The sequence below is a fragment of the Sinohyriopsis cumingii genome, chromosome 3, assembly GCF_028554795.1.
Source record: "Sinohyriopsis cumingii isolate HCF-2022 chromosome 3, ASM2855479v2, whole genome shotgun sequence".
In the NCBI taxonomy this organism is placed as follows: domain Eukaryota; kingdom Metazoa; phylum Mollusca; class Bivalvia; order Unionida; family Unionidae; genus Sinohyriopsis; species Sinohyriopsis cumingii.
Genome location: NC_142963.1, coordinates 119,871,044 through 119,896,595, shown reverse-complemented (window position 1 = coordinate 119,896,595; position 25,552 = coordinate 119,871,044). Strand labels below are relative to the sequence as shown.

The 25,552-nt window shown below is 34.2% G+C and overlaps 1 protein-coding gene across 1 annotated transcript in view; it reads right to left on the bottom strand.

Annotated features, from left to right (window-relative positions):
* LOC149803695 (uncharacterized) overlaps window positions 1-25,552 on the bottom strand; it is a 180,334-nt gene that overhangs the window by 152,658 nt on the left and 2,124 nt on the right. The window contains exon 2 of the mRNA XM_089953483.1: window positions 895-1,135. Coding sequence (XP_089809609.1) covers window positions 895-1,072 — 178 coding nt within the window. The 5' untranslated portion in view covers window positions 1,073-1,135. The remainder of the gene's footprint in view (window positions 1-894; window positions 1,136-25,552) is intronic.

The following is a 25,552-nucleotide window of genomic DNA, read 5'->3' as shown; positions in this document are numbered from 1 at the left end:
AAGCAATGTATTTGCATATTTTATGCAAACAAATTAACTAAATATGCATAATATTTGTAATGCGCTTAAAATAAGCACGAGTCTAATTTTAAGCATACAGTCTAATTTTGTCTGCACAATAGTCCCACATTAACAGCAGTCAACCTTTAATTATGGCATGTTTGATTTAAATACAAACAAGAGAGTGAAGATTCAAACATTCTGTGCCAATCTGCAATAAATGTACCCTATGACTGGGAGAAAAATCAAACAGAGCTAATTAGCTAGCCTAAGTGCACTGGACTTGATTTTTTTCATTGGGCCATTTGACGACTTTTTGAAGGACTCATAAATGTTGGATGATTAAGAAAACTTCATCTAGCAACACAAATTTACGTCACATGAATTTCACAAAATACCATGTCGAAATTTATTTAATGCAGTTAGTTCCAAACAATGGAGATAAATATCCAATTAATTTAATTCGATATCGAGACTTTTGGTCTTGGAATCATCAAGAGGCATCCACATATCTTATTAGGCTTAAACGATGGATATCATGAACAAATAAACAAAAGATAGATGGTGGCGGGAAAGAAAGTACAAAAACAATATATTTTACTCCATCTCCCACCTATTCCCCATCTGAAAAACCCACTCCCCATCCACAAACAATCCTCCTCCCCAAGAACAACTTATCCCAGGGGTCAATGATACAATGTCATTGTAAAATTTATCCATAATTTTTTCAATTTAGAACAAAATCACAAAATGTAAGGCAGGGAGAGTGATAAAATCAGAAGAGAACAAAAAAGTGCCCCTGTTGCCCTATTTAATCTCTAACTTGTGACTTGGCAATGGTGTTGTAATAGACAAGGTAATCAGGAACTGTGTTACTAATAATTAGAGCACTACCTGCTCTCTGCCTTCTAGTAGGGTTACTATGGCGACAGTCAATCAGTTCCTTGTCATCAGAACTTAGGACATGTTTGCTCGTCAAGTAGTCATAGAAATCTTCAGCATAGATGTATTTTGTCAGGATGAAAGTGTTCTCGATCAGAAAGTTCTCGTATTCAGATTCATGTTCTGCCATGGTTACTGGGCAGCTGGTTAGCTGGGTGTTGGCTGTACATACTACAGGTGCTTCTACATGTGTCTGAAAAAAAAAGGGAAGAAAATGATAAAATATAACCACTAAATTACCCAACAGTGCCTCTTAGGGAACAAGGCGGACTGTAATGAGACTGCATGATAAATGTTACAGATCTGTTTTGACCTGCACCCCTAATGTTGAGCTCCTTGGGCAGATCCTTGTGTCTGCATGTGTGGGTGTGTACATATATATGTGCACATGTGTGCATTTAGCAAGCTTCCAAAAACACTTGTATTTGCCACAAATGCCCAATGGTAACAATAATTTGATTGCAAAAATACTCCTGTCAGACCATATATATGTACACATGTGTGCATTTGTGCATGCAGCAAGCTTCCAAAAACACTTGTATAATGCCATAAATGCCCAATGCTAACAATAATTTGATTGCAAAAATACTCCTGTCAGACCATATATATGTGCACGTGCGCATAAAGCAAACTTCCAAAAACAATGTATATGCCACAAATGCCCAATGCTAACAATAATTTGATCGCAAAAATACTGTCAGGCATTCATAGCCATGAATTTAACTTCTAAAGAATAAAATCAAATCAAGCCCATTACATAACAAGAAAGCATGGGATGGCAAATCTATGTATGTCAAGTGTCAAACTGCATGGAGCATCAGTAATAATTACTCAATGTTCTTGGCTTCTACACTTCAATCAGCAAAGTAGATTAAGGCATATATTGATACATCCTAGTGACCCATCTATACTATCTATACTGCTATGCATTAAGGTATACACTGCCATGCCCAAGTGATCCCACCTACTGCATTGCCCAAATGATCCCATCTATACTGCTTTGCATTAATATATGCACAGCCATGCCCAAGTGATCCCATCTACACTGCTATGCATTAAGGTATACACTGCCATGCCCAAGTGATCCCATCTATACTGCTAAGCATTAATTTATACAATGCCATGCCCAAGTGATCTCATCTACACTGCTATGCATTCCGTCAAACATTAGCTGGAATCTCCACTTTAAGTTGCTGGCATTGTTATAACAATAAATACCACTGTGATTTTAAGTTAATGATGCAGAGAACAATAGGAAAGTAAAAATCAATTATGCAAGCAAGGCACCATAGAAAGACACAGCACTAATATTTTCACCACTGTTATCATAAATCTTAAATATACACAACATGCACTAACCAACATGAATGAAAAATGATATTGGGTATTAAAGTTTTAATCTGAAGAAAATTGAAAAGTTAAAGCAACAAATTGTCAGACTGGTTCTAATGGCTGAGACAGAATAAAAAGTTCTGCAAGTTAAAAGCACCAGGAGATGAACAATGTTGACAAACCAGGTGTTTCAAGTTTTTCAAAAGTGAACCCTTGTTGACCATGTCGGATATAATGATGATATACATTCCTTGAAAGCTGAAATGTGGTAAAAATAGCCACACTTTTGGTACGAAGTTTGACAAAGTTTACAACAAGTCAGATGAAGATATGACAATGTTTCAAAACTATGTACTGATTAATAGTTTTAAAGCATTTATCCTATTAGGCACTGGCAGCTCAACATTCTAAAAAAAAAAAGGTCACACAGATGGCCAAACACTAATATTATTGAGTAGAAATCATTTTTCTTCTTTCAATCTGTGACCTTGATCATTACTTTCTGATTCTTCTCTATCCTACGTGCAAGTCGTCTACACAGTATGGTAAACGTTGATGTCAGAGAACTTAAGTGATTATGCTGAAGCCCATTTTCTTGTCCTTCAATTTTTAAGCCCAATATCAATAGCGTTCATCCTTACCCCAAATGCAAGCCATCCACAAAGTTTGTTAACCAATGATGGTGGAGAACTGGTGTTATTGCGCAGAAAGCATTTTTCTTCATTTAGTCGCAGTAAACTTTATTGTTTAATTTTTTACTCGGAAATTGAAAGGTTTCTTCCTTATTGCAAGCTACTCACAGTTTGGTAAGTGTAGATGATGGAACTAGAGTTACTGCGCAGAAACTAACCTCATGAAAGATTGACAAACATATGCATAACATCATGACATAGTATACACTGAGATGGTGGTCATAATATATAGGATAAAATCCATGAAATACAAGGTCAAATTTTTTTATATATGAATGACACTTTTTTTAAAAGTGTAAACAAGAACTTCAGCTTGGCACACAACATGTGGTAATTAATCAGGTTGCCTATTGTAGTCACCTTTTTTATCCCCACCCCCCAATGCTCCAACAGATTGACCACTAGGTTAGGGAACACCATCCCATGGCCATGTTACAATTAAGTATTTCTGGTTATCAGATAATCAAGGGACAATAAATAAGATGTATACGAAAAGAAAACAAATAAAAATAAACATATATATGCATCCATTATCATTAAACAATTGGATCTGCATAGTACACAAGCATACATTACATCAAGGTGACATACCTTTTAATGATGTTACAGTAGTTTGGGCTTGTCTTCCATAAAATTATACCCAAAGACAAAATACTGCAAAAACAAACAAGTCTTATACAAACTGCATATTCATGATTGAGGTCCATCTTTTAAGAAACTGGGCAGAGGAATCGGCATTAAAGGCAGAGAGGTCGGTGGGGGGGGGGAGCATCTGTTTCTATCAAGCTGGACTACTATGTACGCATGTATGTATGTATGGATGGATGTACACACACAAAGGGTGCATGTGGTAAATGTGTAGCATTCATAGACATGCATTAACAATTCTACAGAAGATTCATTACATGTATATATTTTCCTTCTTCATGACGGATCATGACATTAATTTTATAGTCTTCATAATCCATTACACCACGCTGTGTGCTGAAAACACAATATATTCCCTGATTTTAAATCTAAAATGTCTCAAACTTAAATTTCCCTGTAAGGTAATTTAACAAGCTAAACCAATGGTGTCTGACAAATACTTGACTGCCACAAAACTAGCATGTCATATACTGATCTTAAACAAGCCTGGAATAGAATTACCATACATTATGGCTTATGAGTCCAACTGCAAAATGCACAGACCCAGACCTTTGCTGTTTGCAGCTTGATGCACCTTTTGAGTATATACTGTATATGGTTATGTATTTCTAACCAAATTCTCTTTTAAATTGACCGATTGATGATTCAGGTGCACATTCCTGAAAAAATAGTTGTACTTGAATCCTGGGAAATACAAAAACCAAGCCATATTCTGAACCACTATACTATGCATTCACTAAACAAGATGATCTTTAATGAAACAAATAGATGATCTGTCCATGAAACAAGATGATCTTTAATGAAACAAATAGATGATCTGTCCATGAAACAAGATGATCTTTAATGAAACAAATAGATGATCTGTCCATGAAACAAGATGTTCTTTAATGAAACAAATAGATGATCTGTCCATGAAACAAGATGATCTTTAATGAAACAAACAATGATCTTTCCATGAAACAAGATGATCTTTAATGAAACAAATAATGATCTTTCCATGAAACAAGACGATCTTTAATGAAACAAATAGATGATCTGTCCATGAAACAAGATGAGCTTTCCTTGAAAGAAAATGATCCCTTCTCCAATCTATGAATTTATGTCCATGTACTAAGAAAATGTCATTTTTCACAAAACCACAAAAATGCACAGTACACCTATGAAAAAAAAATGAATTCATAATATAGAGAAATGTACAAGTAAAATTTAAGGAAGAGAAACTGAACTTTAATTATGATATGAATAAAATAAAACATGAAAAAAAATCATCACAAACAAATACAATCGTAAAAGATTCAACAAAAAGACAAGGCGGGCCTGATAGTGCTCCTGGCTGATGTCCACCTAAAATCAGCATTATTTGTGAAAACTTGAAAGGATTTACTCCAGGATGCTTTCTGTGAAAATGTGGTCACCTGGTTTTTGAGAAGAAGTCATATTAAGGCTTCCCTACTTTTAGTTGTTGTGGGGTTTAACGCCATTTTTCAGCACACAATAGGCTATGTATGGCGGCCAGTATTAATGGTGCAGGAAGAACCCGCGACCCACGAGAAGCTACTGGCAAGCTTTCTCACGTACCCACATTGGTCGAATCCTAGACTAGAACTCATGCAGACAGAGGTGAGATGGCAGTGATCCGTAACGGAGAGCGCTTTAGACCACTCGGCCACTCGACTTATAGTAACTATGGCCATATCAAATAATGGATCATTTGTGCAACAAAAAAAAAAAAAAAGCCTTTGATGCCTTTTGTCCACTCTGGTCAAATTCTGTTCAAAAAGTTTTTTAACAAGCAGCCACTTTGTTCATTATACTTCATTATTTCAGTAATGCAGCCAAACTTGATACTTGATGGCAGATCTGCAGCATTTGTACAGACCAAAAACAAAATTCTATGCAAGGATGCTTTGCTTTGTCAAATTTGACCAAAGTTGGTTCAGCAGTGTTTGAACTGTCATTTTAATTGTTTGTTTTATAATTTCAGTAACATGATGCAGACAAAAGAAAGGCCTTTTTAAGGCCAAAACCTAATGACAGTATCCAAAACTGACAGCTTCTGAATAATAATTCACACACAATGAAAATTAGGCAGAGAAGAAGTATGTTGGCACAATAAGTTGCTATACTGTTAATTAATGTTGGTGTCATTTAACTTCATTTTTAAACTAGTTACAGGAAATGGCTGCAATAAAATGGGTCACAAAATGTTTAAAAAAATTCAACATAATGTGATTTGAAAATGCCTGTCACAATACAAAGACAAATTTACATGGTTTAGACAGACATCCATCGTGCATCTAACTGGGGACACACTGATCAACGCTCCTTGCATAAACCAACTTTACAAAACAATTGTTTTATTCAGTCATAAATGTTCAACCATTCTCCCATTTTCCCAACAACTTCTCATTTCTAGTCGTCTTTGGGTTTTTTCCACCTAAGCTAAAGTTGGGACAGGGTACAGGTCTATCCTAAACATGTATCATAGGTTACTTCCCTTCAACAGTAACTTCATGTACCACACCATGTATTAGACTGTAGAATGTACTAATAGATATACATGTTTTCAATAAGAAATTGTTAGAAATTAATCACTTGGCATTCTATATGTATTATAAACAATCAAAAAAGTAATAGAGAGAGGGGGGAGGGAGTATTATATACTACGAGAAAAAGGTTGTTTATACAGGTATAGCATAAAAACTGAAAACTATTTTGCAACTGCACCATATTTCTGGTAAAGTATACCTCTGTCCAGAAAGTATCTCCTGAGCTCATATTCACCCTGAAAAATGTTTACATGCTCAGCTAATCACAATTTAGAAATCATTAATATACACAGCTGTTATTCACAGTCAAACTGATCCAAGAACTCAGTGGTATATGCTTATGTACCAAGTTTCAAAACAACTGGTTCAAAAGTAAATCTCCTAGAGTACTTACTCCAAAGCTTGGCCAATCACAAGCAAGAATACTTTGCTAATTTGCATACATCTTACTCATAATCAAACATATTAAAGATGTCCATGAAACAAGCTTGTGCACCAAGTTTGATAATAATAATAATAATAATAATAATAACTTCATTTAGAGAGCATCACTCAATTACTTACAGGAACTAATCTACCATGAAGTCTTAAGTTACATACAATACATACAATATATGCAGCACAGTGTGACAAAATGTGGCTAAACACTAAAGAATTGAGATATAATGAAGCAAATTGTTTGTTGGTTGCAACCCTTATTGACATTTATTCAAAGAAAATCATATATAACACAGCAAAGTCTGAGGAATCAATAACAGTTTACCAAAACAGTATACGACAGACATAAAGCCTAAATACAATCTTTCAAAAAATGAAGCCTCTACAGTACGCACAACCTTAGCCACCATGAATGATTTATTAATATGAATGCTTTATTAACATGTCACTTACTAATCCAAGGTTTAAATAAGCTTATACATTAAGTTTGACTACAACCTGTCCAAAATGAAGCCTCTGCATTGTTCACAAGCAAGCCTTCACGGATCTATCAACGCAAAAGACTGACGCAGGGCCATACAAAAAGCTCACTTGGTCTTCAGCCAGGTTTGAACAAATCCCATCAAAGTTCCTTAACTTCATGCTTGATTCCATAAATATTTCCAAAACAGCATTCAAAAATGAACAAATTTAAAATGTTCTTGTCATTCAGAATAGCACTGTCTATTCAAGCTTTTGTTACCTCCTCCATGTCGATTCATGATGAGCAGATTAAAGTAAAACACTTCCTGCCCTTTTTTGATTTGTCAGCTATTATAATGTATCACAATTACCCCTAGTATCATGTTATCCATGGACCAGGACACTGTGTATATACACAAAGTCTTTCCCACAATTAAGTTCCCCATCTTTATGGCTCTGAAACTGGTCTTTGTAACTGACATTTGTTAAAGTCACAAGCAGACTTCAAACATATACATGTACTGAACAGATGAATTCTCCAATCATTGAATGTTACTTTACCACAGAAATAATGTAAACTGATCTGTGTCAAATGCATATTTTGCATGTGAAGGACCATACGAAACTACATATCAATTAACACTGATAGCTACTGGCCTGAATGAATGCAAAATATAATCTCAGATTGGTAATTTGTATACCCATTATACCCATCCATGTAACACTTGGTTTTCAGTCTCCTGACATGACTGCAGTCCACTGCTTTGAAAGTTACTAAAACATGTGTAACCCTTATAAGGAAAAAAGTAGAAGAATTTCAAATATGTTGAACACAAACATCCCAGCTAAAAATAATGACTTTTGGCTATAAAAACAAATATCAGAATTCTTCTAAAATATAATGTAAAAGTTGGTAAAAAAAAGTTTTGTGTACAAAATACAGGGAAAAAAATAGGATGAACTCTTAAAAATAAAAAACAGGAGGAATATTTCTGGTCCATAAGTAATGAAACACACCTTTCAGACAATATTTCACTGGGTTCTATGGTTCTAAATAAGAAAAACTTGCCTCCACTTACTGCAGAAACTGCACATTCCTCCTGATATACTGAAAACCAACCGTATTCAATTATGTTTGACCCTTGCTTACAAAATACCTAGAATTTACGTTCTGATTATTAAAAAAACTAACAGTTTTAGTACAATAATCTACAGAATTAAAGTGAATACAAATAACATTTCTACAAGAAGGAATTTGTTTTGGAAGCAAACACTTGCCTCTCCACCACCACCACAATGACATGTCATTGTGTGATGCTGATACTTGATGGAAATGGAAAAATCTTAAAAGGTGTATAAAACAGAACTGAACAAAATGAAAGTTTATACCTTCAAATACTATATATGCTTGCTTATAAGACAAATCTAACTGCAATATTAGTAAATATATGAATAATTTTTTTATAATTAATAAATAAAGTAATCTCAACAATCTCAAAGCTGCCTGAACAGAATATATATTAAAAAAATAAACAATGATTGACAAATGTAAGCAAGCACTTATGGACACAACAAAACCAATTCAAACATTCTTTCTAAACAGGATGTCACAACAGTGTACAGTACTGGCCTCTTCTTGTACCCAATCAGAAACCCCGATGCAGAACCTTTCATGTTATTTAAGATGGTGGCATCCATTTTATTAAAAGAAATTATAGCAAAAAAATGTCCCATGGTCCCCAAAACATCTCGACTTTCAAAGATATTTTTTCAAATTATTTTTTTTTCTGGTTCCATGTACAATACAAAAACCAATTCAACGAACACAATTAACTGAAAAAGTATGTGAGACCTCCCAAAAGTACCACAATCTATGGCAATTAAACAAATTACCTTTAAATGTATTAAGTAGCTCACCATATCAGTCAAAGGTAGAATAGTCCAAAATGACTGCTTGAACTATTGCAACGTTCACAAAAATAATATTTGCTTGGATAATAATATGAATTAGTATTGAGCTGGTATAGTTTTTTGACAGATATTGCAAATGTTAGCAAACATTGTATTGAGGCAACCAACTTTAAATCAAGTTCACCTTCAAATATAATAAGACACAGAAACCTATCTATTAATTTTAACAAGAAATCTGATCCATTATTTGCAACAGCTGCAATGCAGATGTGAAACCCATTAGACTAGTAAAATGAAGTACGTCTGCAGGCATAGAGGGTTAACAACAAAAACAATTTTTTGCATACTCTCTTCGTAAGTATTTGAGTACTCTTTCTCCATCTACATTTTAAACTATTTTGTTCAATCCAGATTTCATAAAATTGTAATCTTGATTCCTGAATGTTTGTCTGTACTGAGCAACAAAGCCTGTTGAATATCTTTCTTTTACAAAGGTGTGGAAAGTTTTCGTCTTCAGCAAGTAGACAGCACAATTTTTAATCTTTCTTGAACCATTTTTGATTTTCAGCCAGTGTTTTGGTTTTCTGGTTGAACATTTCCTTTCTCCTGCTATTTCATTCTTTATCAAGTCATCCTCTTTTGGTTCTTCAACTTTCTCTTCTCTTAACTTGTCTTTTCTCTTTTCCTCTAACTGCTGCTGATAGGTCATATAGGACAACATTATGTAACACACAGTTCCCTTGTAATGGATGCCAGGCTGAAAAGTCACATGTTATAATCTTACATAACACAATGTTCCCTTGTAAAGGATGTTGGCGTTTTCTCGATGTATATAATGCTTGTAACAGAACACAAGAAAACTAAATGTAGTTGTCAAGCAATTGATAAAAATAAACAATATTCACCAATTTTTAGCTCTAGCTAATACCAAGAAAAGTACTGTCAAACCTGTCCCAATGGTCATCTGAGTTCAGCAGTCACCTGGTCACAATGACAATTCTAATTCTGCCCCAACTTCTGATATAAATGTCATATTATCAGTGGTCACCTGTCTTCCACAGTCAATGGCCATGTTTCTTAAATAAACAGAAGTTTCACCACCTTCCATGGTCGGTGGTAATGAGTTTCTTAACCCAGCAGTTGTTTCATCCTGCCTTCTGTGGTGTGATCTGGATTTCTAACATAGCTTTAACAAATTTTTCAGTCATATTGCTACAGTGTCTGCAGTGTGGCAGTTTATAGTGATGTCTAGCACTGAGGCATCATGCAGCAGACATGTAGCACAATATCCCACCCAGTTACATTATCCTGACAACATGCCGACAAGAGCAGATACTAACCTCTTAATGCTAAGTGCCTAGCAAGGCAGCTGTTAGTACAATTTTTATAAGTCTTTGGGATGACTCAGCCAGGGTTCAAACCTGCGACATCCCACAGCCGAGGCAGACAATCTAACCACTAGAGTAGTTGTCTTCCGTGGTCACTGATGCATATCAGCAGTGAGGCACTAGAGATATCCCTTATAATTTTTATGTTATTAACAATAGCCCAAGGAATGCTTCTTGTTATTCCCCAATCAAAGGTTGTAAACAAAAGCTGCTTGTCTTTTGATCTTGGCAAGTTTGAGCAACTCAGCTTAACCCATCAGTTGTTTCAAGTGTTAAGACCTGTCTTCATACCTAATTAGATCAACTGCCCAAACAAAAAGTCAGTGTGTGCTTCACAATCACAGGTAAGCTGTCAATTAGTAATTTTTATTTAGGAGCCATTTCCACTGATAATGAGATAAAAAGAGTTTGAGAGAGAGATAACAACAATTCCCATTTTTTAGGTGTACAATTGACTGATAAAAAATCCCAAACTTATAATGGTACTGATGGGTAATCAGATTATAAAGGTACTAATGGGTAATCAGACTATAAAGGTACTAATGGTAATCAGACTATAAAGGTACTAATGGGTAAACAGACTATAAAGGTACTAAGGGTAATCAGATAATAAAGGTACTAATGGGTAATCAGACTATAAAGGTACTAAGGGTAATCAGATAATAAAGGTACTAATGGGTAATCAGACGATAAAGGTACTAAGGGTAATCAGACTATAAAGATACTAATGGGTAATCAGACTATAAAGGTAGTGATGGGTAATCAGACTATAAAGGTACTGATGCATGATCAGACTATAAAGGTACTAATGGTAATCAGAATATAAAGGTACTAATGGTAATCAGACTATAAAGGTACTAATGGATAATCAGACTATAAAGGTACTAATGGGTAATCAGATAATAAAGGTACTAATGGGTAATCAGACTATAAAGGTACTAAGCGTAATCAGACTATAAAGGTACTAATGGGTAAACAGACTATGAAGGTACTAAGGGTAATCAGATAATAAAGGTACTAATGGTAATCAGACTATAAAGGTACTAATGGGTAATAAGACTATAAAGGTAGTAATGGGTAAACAGACTATAAAGGTACTAATGGGTAAACAGACTATAAAGGTACTAAGGGTAATCAGATAATAAAGGTACTAATGGGTAATCAGACTATAAAGGTACTAATGGGTAATCAGACTATAAAGGTACTAATGGGTAATCAGACTATAAAGGTACTGATGGGTAATCAGACTATGAAGGTACTGATGGGTAATCAGACTATGAAGGTACTGATGGGTAATCAGACTATAAAGGTACTGATGGGTAATCTGACTAAAAAGGTACTGATGCATAATCAGACTATGTGTGTGATTTGGATTTTTAATGTAGCTTTAACAATTTTTCAGTCATATTGCTATGATATCTGCAGTGTGACAGTTTATAGTGATGTCTGGCACTGGGGCATCATGCCTCAGACATGAAGCATGATGTCCCACCCAGTCACATTATCCTGACACCAGGCCGATCAGTCCTAACACTAACCTCTTAATGCTGAGTGCCAAGTGAGGCAGCTGTTAGTACCATTTTTGTAAGTCTTTGGTATGACTTGGCCGGGGATCGAACCCACAACCTCCCGCATCCGAGGCAGATGCTCTAAACACTAGTCCACCGGAGTGGTCTAATTCACACTATAAAGGTACTAATGGGTAATCAGACTATATAAGTACTAATGGGTAATCAGACTATAAAGGAACTAAGGGGAAATCAGACTATAAAGGTACTAATGGGTAATCAGACTATAAAGGTACTAATGGGTAATCAGACTATAAAGCTACTAATGGTAATCAGACTATAAAGGTACTAATGTGCAATCAGACTATAAAGGTACTAATGGGTAATCAGACTATAAAGGTACTAATGGGAAAACAGACTATAAAGGTAATAATGGGTAAACAGACTATAAAGCTACTAATGGTAATCACACTATAAAGGTACTGATGGGTAATCAGACTACAAAGGTACTGATGGGTAATCAGACTATAAAGGTACTGATGCATGATTGGACTATAAAGATACTAATGGGTAATCAGACTATAAAGCTACTAATGGTAATCAGACTATAAAAGTACTAATGGGAAATCAGACTATAAAGGTACTGATGGGTAATCAGACTATAAAGCTACTAATGGTAATCAGACTATAAAAGTACTAATGGGAAATCAGACTATAAAGGTACTGATGGGTAATCAGACTATAAAGGTACTAATGGGTAATCAGACCATAAAGGTACTAATGGGTAATCAGACTATAAAGGTACTAATGGGTAATCAGACTATAAAGGTACTAATGGGTAATCAGACCATAAAGGTACTAATGGGTAATCAGACCATAAAGGTACTAATGAATGATCAGACTATAAAGTACTAATGAGTGATAAGACCTGGTGTCATGTTGTCCATCAGCTTTCTAGTAGGTATCATAACCCCATTTGGCCTTGCAGACAGGTACATCTAAATTATAAAAGTTTCTCCTGTGTGAACAATTACATGCAAGACTATTAACAATTTCCAAATATTGTTAAAATGTGCATACTACAAATATTTTGAAAGTAAATCTTCAAATGTTATGGACAAACAACCTCTAATCAACAGAGCCAGTTTGATATCACAAATGCATCAATGAATCAGAATATTATTTCCAGCAATAGTATATCACAATACAGCTTCAAAATACATACACAGAAGAGCATTACAATGAAATACAAAGTGAATGATATAAATTATCCAAGAATAAGTGTTGACCTGTTATCTTTCTCTAAGGCCATAAAATATGTATTTCCAGTCAGCCAATCATCCCTGTTTTTCGGTGCCAAACCTAACAAACCCCACCCCTGTGTGTTTTAGCCAACAAAAACCATTTTTCAAGCAATACAGGGTATTCAAGCCAAGTGAACTTGAGCCAAGACAATACATTTCTCAGACAATCCAGGGTATTTAAGTCAAATGTGTTTGAGCCAACAAAAAACATTTCTCTAGCAACCTTTGGTGTGTATTAGTCAGTCAACAAAATCCAATCTCAAGCAACCCTTGGTGTGACTCAGCCAATAAAACCCAAGCTCAAGCTACCCCAGCAATGTGTGAGTCAGCCCACAAAACCCAAGCTCAAGCAACCATGGGTGTGTGTGAACCTGCCAACAAAATCCAAGCTCAAGCATGCTTGGGTGTGTGAATCAACCATCAAAATCCAAGCTCAAGCATGCTTGGGTGTCATGAATCAGCCAACAAAATCCAAGCTCAAGCATGCTTGGGTGTCACGAATCAGCCAACAAAATCCAAGCTCAAGCAACCCTGAGTGTGTGTGAATCAGCCAACAAAATGCAAGCTCAAGCATGCCTGGATGTGTGAATCAGCCAACCAAATCCAAGCTCAAGCATTCCTGAGTGTGTGAATCAGCCAACAAAATCCAAGCTCAAGCATTCCTGGGTGTGTGAATCAGCCATCAAAGCTCAAGTAACCCTGAGTGTGTGTGAGTCTGCCAACAAAATGCAAGCTCAAGCATTCCTGGGTGTGAATCAGCCAACAAAATCCAAGCTCAAGCAACCCTGAGTGTGTGTGAGTCTGCCAATAAAATGCAAGCTCAAGCATTCCTGGATGTGTGAATCAGCCATCAAAGCTCAAGCAACCCTGAGTGTGTGTGAATCAGCCAACAAAACCCAAGTTCAAGTAATCCTGGGTATTCAATCCAACCACATTTCAGCCAAAATAAAACATGTACAAGCAATCCAGGGTATTCAAGCCAAGTGTGTTTGAGCTAACAAAACTTAAGCTCAAGTAATCCAGGATTTTCATCATTTGTCTGAGCCAACAAAACTGAAGCTCAGATGGTCCAGGTTGTTTAGTTTGTGCTCCAACCAATAAAATCCCATCTCAAGCAATCCAAGTATGTCACATGCAACAATACAAATTCAAAAGTTAAAAACAACTGGATTCCAACAATGGTGCATGGTATTACCTGTATACCGTGGTATTTTTTCCAGAGGTACATACTTTTTGCTGTACTGGTACATCAGTAGTTTCTGTCCATAAGGAATCTAGAGAAATTCCTGAGGAATCTTGTTATGACTTGTAAGGCACTAGAGCTTCTACAGATTAGGCGCTATACAAAGTCCTCATTATTATTATTATTATTATTATTATGATTTTAATGATATTGGCAGTGTGTTTTCATTATTCATGACAATCTAGTTTCAAAAAATGATCTTTTGACAAAACAGTTGTACCTGTCACAAATTAATGGTAAATATTACAAATTCTATTTGTAATATTTACCATTAATTTGTGACAGATAACCATTTCTCAAGCAATCCAGGGTAATTATAATCCTTTAGCCACACATTTTACATATGTTTCGTATGCAAATCTGGTGGCCAAATGGAATGGTACGATACTCTTTTGGGCCAAATCCAACTTTGGAAAAATTTCTGAATTAAAAAAACCCACATGTGTTAGCTATTTGCTAGCATTTGTGAATGTGTAAAGTACATGTATTCCTTTTAATATTGCAAATCATCCAGTGATCATCAGTAACACATTTTTTGCTGTCAAAACTTTATGTAATGTCCCTAGTCCTCTAAATATTTTCTCGTTTATTGAGTATTATGTCAACTGTCCCTCTCTGATAAATATTGTGCCTGGCACCCCACTCCATGTTTCCCTGTTGATTATACCAGTAGTGTAGCTAGTAAACTGTTGGCTTCTGCATCATCACTTCCTGTTCTTAACAACAGGCTCTCCAATCTAAGGTCCTTCATAGTAACACCTTTAGTGTAAGCTTGATCATTCCACTTCAGTTACAGCTTAGCTTGTGACTTACACAACAATTACCATACACTTAGCAAATTCATCTACTGTATATTGTACTGCTTATTTAAGTGTTACTGTTGGGGGCTGTGATTTTCTTTTGAACTATTTTCCTTTCTTTTATCTAAAGATAATTAACATGTTTTCCAAATAATACCATGGATATAATATGCTGTCATATTGATACAAATGTTAGCAAGATATATTTCCAGCTATTCACAGGCAAAAGTTAAACAAAAGAGTGTAAGCCCCAGAACATTAATTCTAGTATTCCATGGTGCATATTACACTAAAATCAGAAATAATGTGGTACGAACTTTTTCATGGTACTTAATTCTTAGTGCACTTTGTTCTTACCGAGCCACATACATCAATGGAAATGGTAAAAATTGCACACCTACCACAACCCTTTTCTAAAAAAAATCCTTTCTAGTCAAATTTTAAGCAATAAAATAAGGGAATATTCAAATGGCTTAATGGTATGAATAAACAAGAGTCCCTTGACAATATTAATGCTCTACGGACTCAACCAAATTTCCAGAAATTAAAGATACGATCATTTCTTCCTTTCAACTGCTGAGTGTTGAAACCATCTTTGATAGTCTTCAGAGATAACAAGATTTTCAAATTAGCTACTGAAGCTCACATACTGGAAATCAGCTTGGTACTTATTTCATTTAGGCCCAACAAGGCATTTTAAGAAGTCTTCCAGCAGAAACCCATGCTGAAATGACTTTCTATTTTGGTGAAGCAGAAATAACCTTTTCTATATGGATGCCATGATGGCTATATTTTTATGTTCGATTCATGCTATCTAGGAGAAATAGCAATACATGATTTTCAAGACAGTTACTGCGGCAGTCAAATTGGATGAACAGGTTAGATCTGCACCATTTTCAATTACAACTAACAAGATGCCATAAAAAGCTGTTCAGTAAACCTCCATGCTGGTATGACCATTCATAGCATTCATTCAGGAGAAACAGTGATAGTATTTCAATCGGACCAAATAGACATCAAAACAGGGGGCAAGTAATCGATCTACATCTGCGTGCACAAACCAGTGCTGAACAGGGACAGGGGCCATTACCACCTGCCGCATATTTGGGACAACTGTTAACAATGCTCACCATTCCACCGAGCGATGTTAACAGTCAGAAGAGATTAAATAAGTATTTAGTATGAGGATGAAAGCGTCAGATGAGCTTTCAATATATTGTTCGTGTATCTGAATGAAAAGTTAAAAACATTGTCAAATATGACACCATAAGAAGTTGTTTAGTAATAACCCAATTATCCAGTCAGAAAGAACAACTGAAAACAATATTTTCACAATCACCACTGCTGTGGGCATATTGGGTATCTACACCATTTTCATTTAAAACCAACCATACAAGACAAGCAGTCCTCTGGTGAATGCCCCATGGCAATATTACTTTCCTTCAGAAAGATAAGAAATAAAAAGATTGTCAAGATGGTCATAATTTGGACATCAGATAGGGCCCATTTTCACTTAGGACCAACTCAACACCATAAGATATCGACAGGTGAAACTCAATGGCAATATTACATTTTGTTCAGGAGAAATACTGATAACAAGAATTTCAAGAAGGCCATTGTGGTAGTCCTACTGAACATCAGATTGGCAGCATTTTCATTCAGGACCTGAATGACATCACAAGAAGCCTTTAAGTGAAAATCCCATGTTGACATGACCATCCTTTCAGATGGAGTAGCAATAACATCATTGTTCAAGATGGCCACTCTGATGGCCATATTGGAAATAATATTGGCTATAGTATAATTTAGGAATCGTCAAATTTAGGATAGTCAAGGTCAAAACAATAATATGACATTTTTGCAATATAAAATATGACAAAATTTTCAAAAACATAATACACTGTATGTAAAACTTCAAAAACACAAAATAATGAAGTTTTCACAAAAAATCAGAATGCCAACTATTTGTTTTTCCACTTGTACATAAACATCATACAAGACTGTGTACAATGAATGCATGAAATAACAAAATATTTTAGATCACTAATGGGGGGAAGAAAGTATGCAGTGATACACTTGTAAAGTGTGAGCTATACAATAAATAAAAGCTATTAATCTGGAGTTTGTTGTCTGTTATTGACCCTTTCACATCACATTACTAAAATCAGGTAATTAAGAAAAAGAAAAATGAACGTTGCTTTTAATACATAAATTGTTCAACTAATTGACAGTTCTTGACAACATCACAATGTACAAAGGTCCTTTGTCTATGTACTAAACAAACAATAATGTGCGGTGGTGGAGGATAGTCAGTAGAAACAAAATGCCATGTGAAAATCTACCATATTTGCTGGCCTACAAATTTGCAGATTTTGTCAATTTTCCATCCTTTTTCCATATACAAGTTCATGCTGAGTGTAAAACTAGGCCAGATCAATACTTTGGCTTTGTCTTTTTCACTACAGTTTATTACACACAGCATTGTAAATTCTATGCTGAGTTACGTGTCAGATAAAATTCACAAATGCTGTGTAGAATGAAACTACAGTAACCTCCGGTTTTGTGAACATTAATAGTATCACCGTATGCACGTTCGGTTTACCAGCAATATTGCATCACTGATGCTAAAATGCCTTTTCCAGTTTTGTTTTGAAGAGATAGGGAAGTATATGTATTTCATTGCATTATTCTTCTTGCACCTTGTGATAAAAATAAAATATGCCTCATTATGAGAGATTTTAGCCTTCATGCTACTGTGTACCTTACCACCACTTTTTAGCTGAAGCTTTTGTCAAAGAGAGAAAACTGTAATAAATTAAACAGTAAAGGGAAAATATTTAAATATAGTAAACAGAAACTATTCAAATACATACCATACTCCCGCAGTTTCAGATTTTAAATATTTACAATATTTATATCCATAGAGACTCCACTTAGGTTAAAAACCAAGAAAGACCATTTAACATGCTGTGAAACTTTCTTTGCAAGTACAATAATCTCTTTTTCACATTAAATAAGATTATTGTTTTTCTGTGAGTGTATATACACTTCCTGTGGATTTGGGAGAGGGGTATCAGACAGATCCCCCCCATTTCCAAAAAATAAGTGTTTTCATGTTTTTCTGTTTCCCCCTTAGGTGTCTGCATGTGTGTATTTCTTTTTTAAATAGAATTTTGATCCAAAAAGAATGTTTAATACAAATTTTTTATGGGGTATTTTTTTTTTATCCCTAGTGTATTCTATAGGATTGTTCATCTAATCTAGGCTTCAATATCCTGTGTTGAATTTCCTTCCACTGTTTTCCTCAAATGACCTTTGATAAGGGTCCCTTACGTCCTGTATAGGCTATCTGGTTTTTGCTATTTTGTTTGTGTACTACAGATTTGTGTGTGAGGACAGCATTAGAATCAAATTTCCCTTTTGTTTTTCTATATTTTGATTGGTTTAATATATATATATATATATATATATATATATATATATATATATATATATATATATATATATAGAGAGAGAGAGAGAGAGAGAGAGAGAAAAAATACATATTTCTTTTTTCTTCCTTTTTCTGACTTTTTGTTGTTACTTAGACATTGTCAATAATCATGCCCAAGTTTTAAGTTTCTGAAATTTTCATTAAATAAGTTAGAATCTGAATGAAAACAGTTGCATTCTATAAAACTGTAATAAAGCAAATTCCTAGTGTTTTAAGGTGTGTGTTCATAGTGTGACGTTTCTAATATTTCCCTCAAAGTTGTCCAGGAGTGAGAAGGCAAGTAAATCAGAACCTTGGCTAGCAAAGATGCTCAATGTCGGTCCTACATTTTTTCTATACAATCCCTTCCCCAAAATGATAATCACTTTTACACATATTTTTGGAGACTGTTTATTTTACATACAAAAAATTACAAAACATATATTAAAGAGATTTTGATGAAATAATCTATATATAACTTGATTCTGAGTATAAGATGAAACCCAGATTTTCTGATAAAAAGAAGTATCAACTTACAGACCAGCAAATACAATACATGCATCAACTGTGAATCATCAAATCAAAAATACAATGAGGTCATATGACCTGAAAGTAATCAAATTGCAATATGAAGCAAAATAAGAATCAGGGCATTATAAACTTTAATTTAACTTGACAACAAACATAAATGAAAAGAACTCAAATGAAAATCATATGTGAAATAAAGAAATCACTTCCCTTTAAAATTAAAAATGAACATGCACCTTTACGTTACATCCGAGTTATGAAAACAGGTGACAGTCCCAAAACTATGAATCCTGTATTCAACAAGTCTGTATGGAAATCATGAGCTAGCTCAGTCAATAAAAATATAATTAGCACGGTCCACCATATTTCGTACTAAATTTCAAAGACTGCTCACAAGTAAAATGAATAAAGTTCTCCATGTGATTATATGCTGACAACGAACATAATGTCAATCAGTAATGGGATCACGGAAAAGCTAAAACAATATACCAGTACCTCCGTTAATTAGGTCTGTGCACAATGAACAGGTGTGGACATTTACTGCATGTTTCCAATCACAACATTCCAACAATAGGATGCAAATAATATATGTATATTGCCCCTGTTAGGTTAGGTAAATAACCCTGACTGTGCCTGGAACTATTATAGTGCCATGGTTTCCAATAAGCTCAACGTCTTGTATTGATGATTCTATGTATCCTTCATTGTGCCATGTTGATTGAATCCCACAACTGGTGCCAATGTGTTACAGCGTTAAAAACAATGTCAGGTGACTTCAGATGATTGACGATAAATTTATTGCATCACCTGATCCGCAATATAGATATGAAAACAATACTAATTTTCGTCACAGCAAAATATCACATCTTCACACTAACTTTGCTGAATCACATATGCTTGGTACATATTTTCAGACAAAAAAATGTTTTATGAATAATTAAAATGAGAAATTTCAATGAAATTTACAAACTTACGTGAAGTATTAAAATGACAGGTTGAGATAGTGTTCTTTAAATACATACATATTCTCTTTGACAAGTGTTCAATATCAATATTCATATGACCAATCTGATTAAAATGATAAAATCTGGTCTCCACTGTCCTACATGAAGATCTAACAGCAATTGCTTGGGTTCTGGTGACCTTTGATTTATCCAATGGTAATGAAGGTTTCAGAAATTAGAAAGTGAATCAAATTGATCCTCTTCAGCCATACTGCTCAGTTTCCCAATGCTAAGATGAACTGGCTGATAAAATTAGCAATTGTGGTAATAACATAGGTCACCTGAACATGACCGACCCCTAAGCGGTTGCTGTCAGACCTTCATGTAGAACAGTGGAGATCTGATTTTAATCAGATTGTTCACATGACAAACAATAGAGCTCGATGTCGTGAGATGTCAGAAACCACAAAACAAATTACAATCAAAGTAATTTAATTAAATATTATTAGTAGCCAGGAAAAATATAACATGAAAAGTTTTCATCACAGCAAAAAACATCTTCCTTCTAACATGACTAAATATCACATATGCAAAACAAACATTTTTCAATGCTCATGTGCACATGAAGGGGAAAATATTCAGGGACTTGACACTTGCGATTAATGGTTGGCTCCTATCACTGAAAGATGGATGGAAGGAAAGACAATCTCTACTTATAATCATTTTCTAAACTAAAAAATCTGAATCAGTGTCGATTATGCATGTATCAATTAATGAAAAATTACAAAGCTAAAATAATAAAAAATATTTAGTTTTATTTGTTTTTATGGATGTATTCAGTTCATTATGAAAGTAATTAAAAAGTCAAAACATTTTTCTGTGACAAGCCAGTATTGGTAAATTGATTCATTACTCTGGATTCAAACTTCAGTAGAGCATGATTGCTCATATTCATCTTTTTCATTCCTTGTCTCAATATATTACATAGTATACTTGGTGAAACATAAACATTGTTTACTTTGGTTTATGTTTGCTTGTTGGTGACTCAACTTCAAAGTTCTGTGCTCTCTTTGAATATCCTAGAATTAGTGAACAATCTATATGCTGCCAATTATGTGGATACATAACACTTTGTTAAATTTGCCCATTGTCATGGCTCCATAATCATTCTGTTAGGACTCTATGGTTTTAAACAAAGTAACAGAAAAAGCAAACACCAACAAGTTTTGTAAAGTTAAACAATTTACATCCCTAAAATACACAGTGAAAATGTAAAAACAATAACTTATGTTATTGGGAAATTTAAATCGCAAATAATCTTAAAATTTCTAACAAAAATCCTAATGATTCAAGTTCTGAATAAACTTTAGTAGTATTCCAAAATAAATCCAATACTGGAAGTGTTCATGATCCTGTGATGGCCTGAATAGTAATGATGTGCCAACCATGTTATGCTGAATAACAATAATATCCAAGAATATATCTTTGTTTAAATTTCACTATAAATCCAAGTCTATATTTAAAAAAGATTATTATTTTAGATGAGCACTTTATATTTCCAGCTAATAAACAATTTGAATAAATAAAACAATGGTAAACACAAGGTCCTTGACTCAGACCACGATAATAATCCTAATATTCATCCTTCAGACAGAAAAATGTAAATATCGTTGTTTACAAAACTGTCACTGATTTTGGAAAGGTCATCTACAAAAATACAATTTTATATAACCCACGGTAAATCATGAAATAAAAATATATTAAAAAGAACTAATTAGCAAACAATGCAAATTCAATAAACATAACAATTCATCCCACCTGTTACGACCCTATGGTCTTAAACTAAGTAACAAAAAGAAGAGAAAACCAACAATTTTAGTAAAATTAACACATAAATTTTTTCCCTAATTTATAATGTGAAAATTTAAGAGGAACTTAAACTATTGTGAATTAAATCCCAAATAATCTTAACTGTTTTATTCAAGTCCAAAAGTCCTGAGTGTTTATAATGTATTTCATTACTGAATGTGCTGAAATACCAAGTCTTGCATAGATTGATGTACCAAGTCTTGATGTATCACAATGATATAATCCTGAATGTCTTCAAATGAATTGACAATAATCCCAAAATAAAATAGTGTTTTAGTCCAAAAGTCAATGAGCACTTTGTCGTTCCAATGAATAATTTAAATAATTGATACTTCTTAAACTTAAGCTGAACACAAGAGTAAATTATTCCACAGGCTGAACTTAAAACAGGAATGAATATTTACCACAGCCTTAAATAAATATATAAACAAAACAAAATGACAACAAGTATGTGGGTTATATGTTCCCTTCACAAACAATCCAAGTTTTATCAATATGGCTAGACAATGAATTCAAATATCAGTATAAAAAAAAATTATAACTTACAGGCATTAAAAAAGTCTGGTACACACAAAAGCTCTATTCTCAACCATGGACAAAGGTTAAGCAAACAGTATAAATTAAATATATATAACACAAGTATGAATGAAATCTATCACAGGTTTTGAAAAAGTAAGTAACAAAAAAAAATGTCAGTCAGGATCAGTATAAGTTTGGTGGCTCATTTATCGGACAAAGCAATTATGTGCATCTGTCTCCTCATGGTTATTGGATAGGGATCTCAGCAGTTTCCAAGTCATGGCCATGGGGCTAATACCTAGAGGCAGGGATATACCATAGTGATCAACGTCAGCTGCATGTATAAATTTGTGTTTTCATGTACACTAAGTGTTACAGAGTAGGGATCTTTATTGTTTCCGTTATGAACCAAGGGAAGGGTTACAAGGCAATCTTATTAATATCTACTTACAGCACATCACTAAGGAGATCTGACAGGTATTGCTACATGATCATGCTATGTACACCTTTTGATTCACCAATCAAATTACAGCTTTCATAGTCTCAGGCTTGGCTAATGTGGGTATGTGAGAAAGCTTGCCAGTGGCTTTTTGTAGGTCAGTGGTTCTTCCCAGGGTTTTCCAGGGTTGTTCCTCAACCAGTTATACTGGCTGCCATGTATAGCCTATCTTGTACTGAAAAATGGCTCTAAACACTACAACAACAACAACTTTCATACAGCTGAAAGTGACAAATGTCAATCATATCAGTTCTAATAAAAACTCTCCATAGTACGAAATGCAATACTTTTACAGATAAAGCTAAAAGAAGCATACTGGAAATTACAAGGTTCTAATAATTTGAAATATTACTGGTGTCTGTCAGATCTCCAATGCATCAGAAATCTCAATTTTAGTCAGATAGTGGGTGGGTAGGGAGAGAATTATAGATTTCAGTTTGATTACATGTGATGATACTTGGATCTTATGTTACGTGTTTAGGCTCTTTTAAACAGCAACACAAAAAAGAGTGAAAATAACAAGCTTTGAAAAATGTAACAAATAATTTATTTCCCTGGAAAAAATACTGTAAAAATAAAAAAATAAGAACTTACAGTTTCAAGAATCAAATCCAATAATAATCCAAGATTAATCCATGAATAAAATTTTAGAAATCCTAATAATAAAATGTTCTAATGAATTCAATTTCGAGTCCCAACGAAGAATCCAAGATGGAAGGCAATGACGTATACTGTATCCTGTATTATGCTGTGGTCTACAATTCCTTGTAGAAACACAAGAAGTAATCCAGTGTTTGAAATCCGAATAAACTTTTAAGAAATGTTCAAGAATTCTGTATGAGCACTCAAAATATTTCCAGAGAAACGAATTAATCTTTTAGAATCCAAATAATCTGAAGAAAAATTAACATATAACTCAAAAACTGGCCACAACAGAAGGAAACGACTTGACATCAAGCATTTTTAAGCCCAGACTGTGAGATCTCTCTCTTAGCAATGGTTTAAAACTTGAATAATGTGTAAAACAGATGCCCAGATAAGGGTCACATGATCATGTTAACATATAAAAAAATCATGTATCCCTTATATGTCCTTGATAAGAACCAATCATTTTACTCTGAGAATAAAAGCTGTTTACTTCACTAAAAACTATTTACAAGTTGAAGGTCACATATGCAACACAGCCTCGATCTCAACCTTATTATTCCCACAATAAAAATACCTTAAAAAAACTTGTTTGTGTGACTGTCACTAAATTTGAATTAAGGTCGGTAACCAGGTCAGTCTTACCATTTATGTGTTTACAGAAATGAACAGTCAAGGTCAAACTATTTTCTAGAAAAAGTATGAGTTCCTAGCAAACAGAACTACATTATTTTGACATATAATGAAATTAAACAAATAGAAAGAATTTAAAACTTACAAACAATTAAATCAGATATAAATTAAATCAAAAATATACATAACATGGGTCACTGATTACACATGTAAATTTTCAGTATTTTTTTTAAATTTATATAAATTCAACCCCATACAACATTACACCAGAGAAAATGTCAAAATTCTAGCAGTGCATGCTCTACATCCAATCATAAAAATGTCAGTACATGATACCATTAACTGGGATTAATAAATTAGGTGATTGTAAACTCCTCTAATCTCACACAAATCACCCATTCTAATATGGAAAAAACAAGGTTATCAATGTAAAGCAGTGATGACAGTGCCCCCGTCTTTATTCCAGCTGCATTTGCCTAGGTTTTGTTATGATAGCAGTAACAGTGCTATGCTGACAACTTTCTACCATTCCTACTCTGAATTAATATCTTGAACTTGACTAGAATATATACCAAAGAAAAAGCTCAATTTTCACATCCATTTTGCATATTTTCCTTCTAATTTACCATCGAAAGATCCTCGTTGAAAAGATGTCACTTTCTACTGACATGTGTAACGTGATTTCAATTTAAGGGCAATGTAACAGGAGAGGAGACAAAGTCTAACTGTAGTGGTCAGGAATCTTCCCTGGTCTGTTTTGCAATTAGGCATAACATACTGTGAGACTAAAAGGTCTAATCCACTTTTGAGGTCTAAAGGGGTCAGTGAGCATGACCAAAAGAACCAATGTTGACCAGCTAAAAATAAGCTAAATTTACAAATTTGCCTCAAGAAAATGATTGGAAATTCAAATCTTAAAATAACTTGTCTCTCTTGTTCAATGCATTGAATGCACCTACCAAGAAAAAATAGCTGGTACATTCTTTATTGTCTGATACCAAATACACACAAAAACTCACAACCACACTGTTCATTAATTAAAAACAAACACTAAGTTTCTGCCTTTAACATGCACTGGATGGCAAAATATAGGCTTCATTGGATGCAGTCTGCTGCTCTCAATAGTTCAAAAGGGAATGCAACTATTGTTAGTATTCATCACACTCGCTTGAGTCTGAATGTACTAGTGTTCAAACTTCTCTGCTGGACTCGGAGCAAATTCTGGT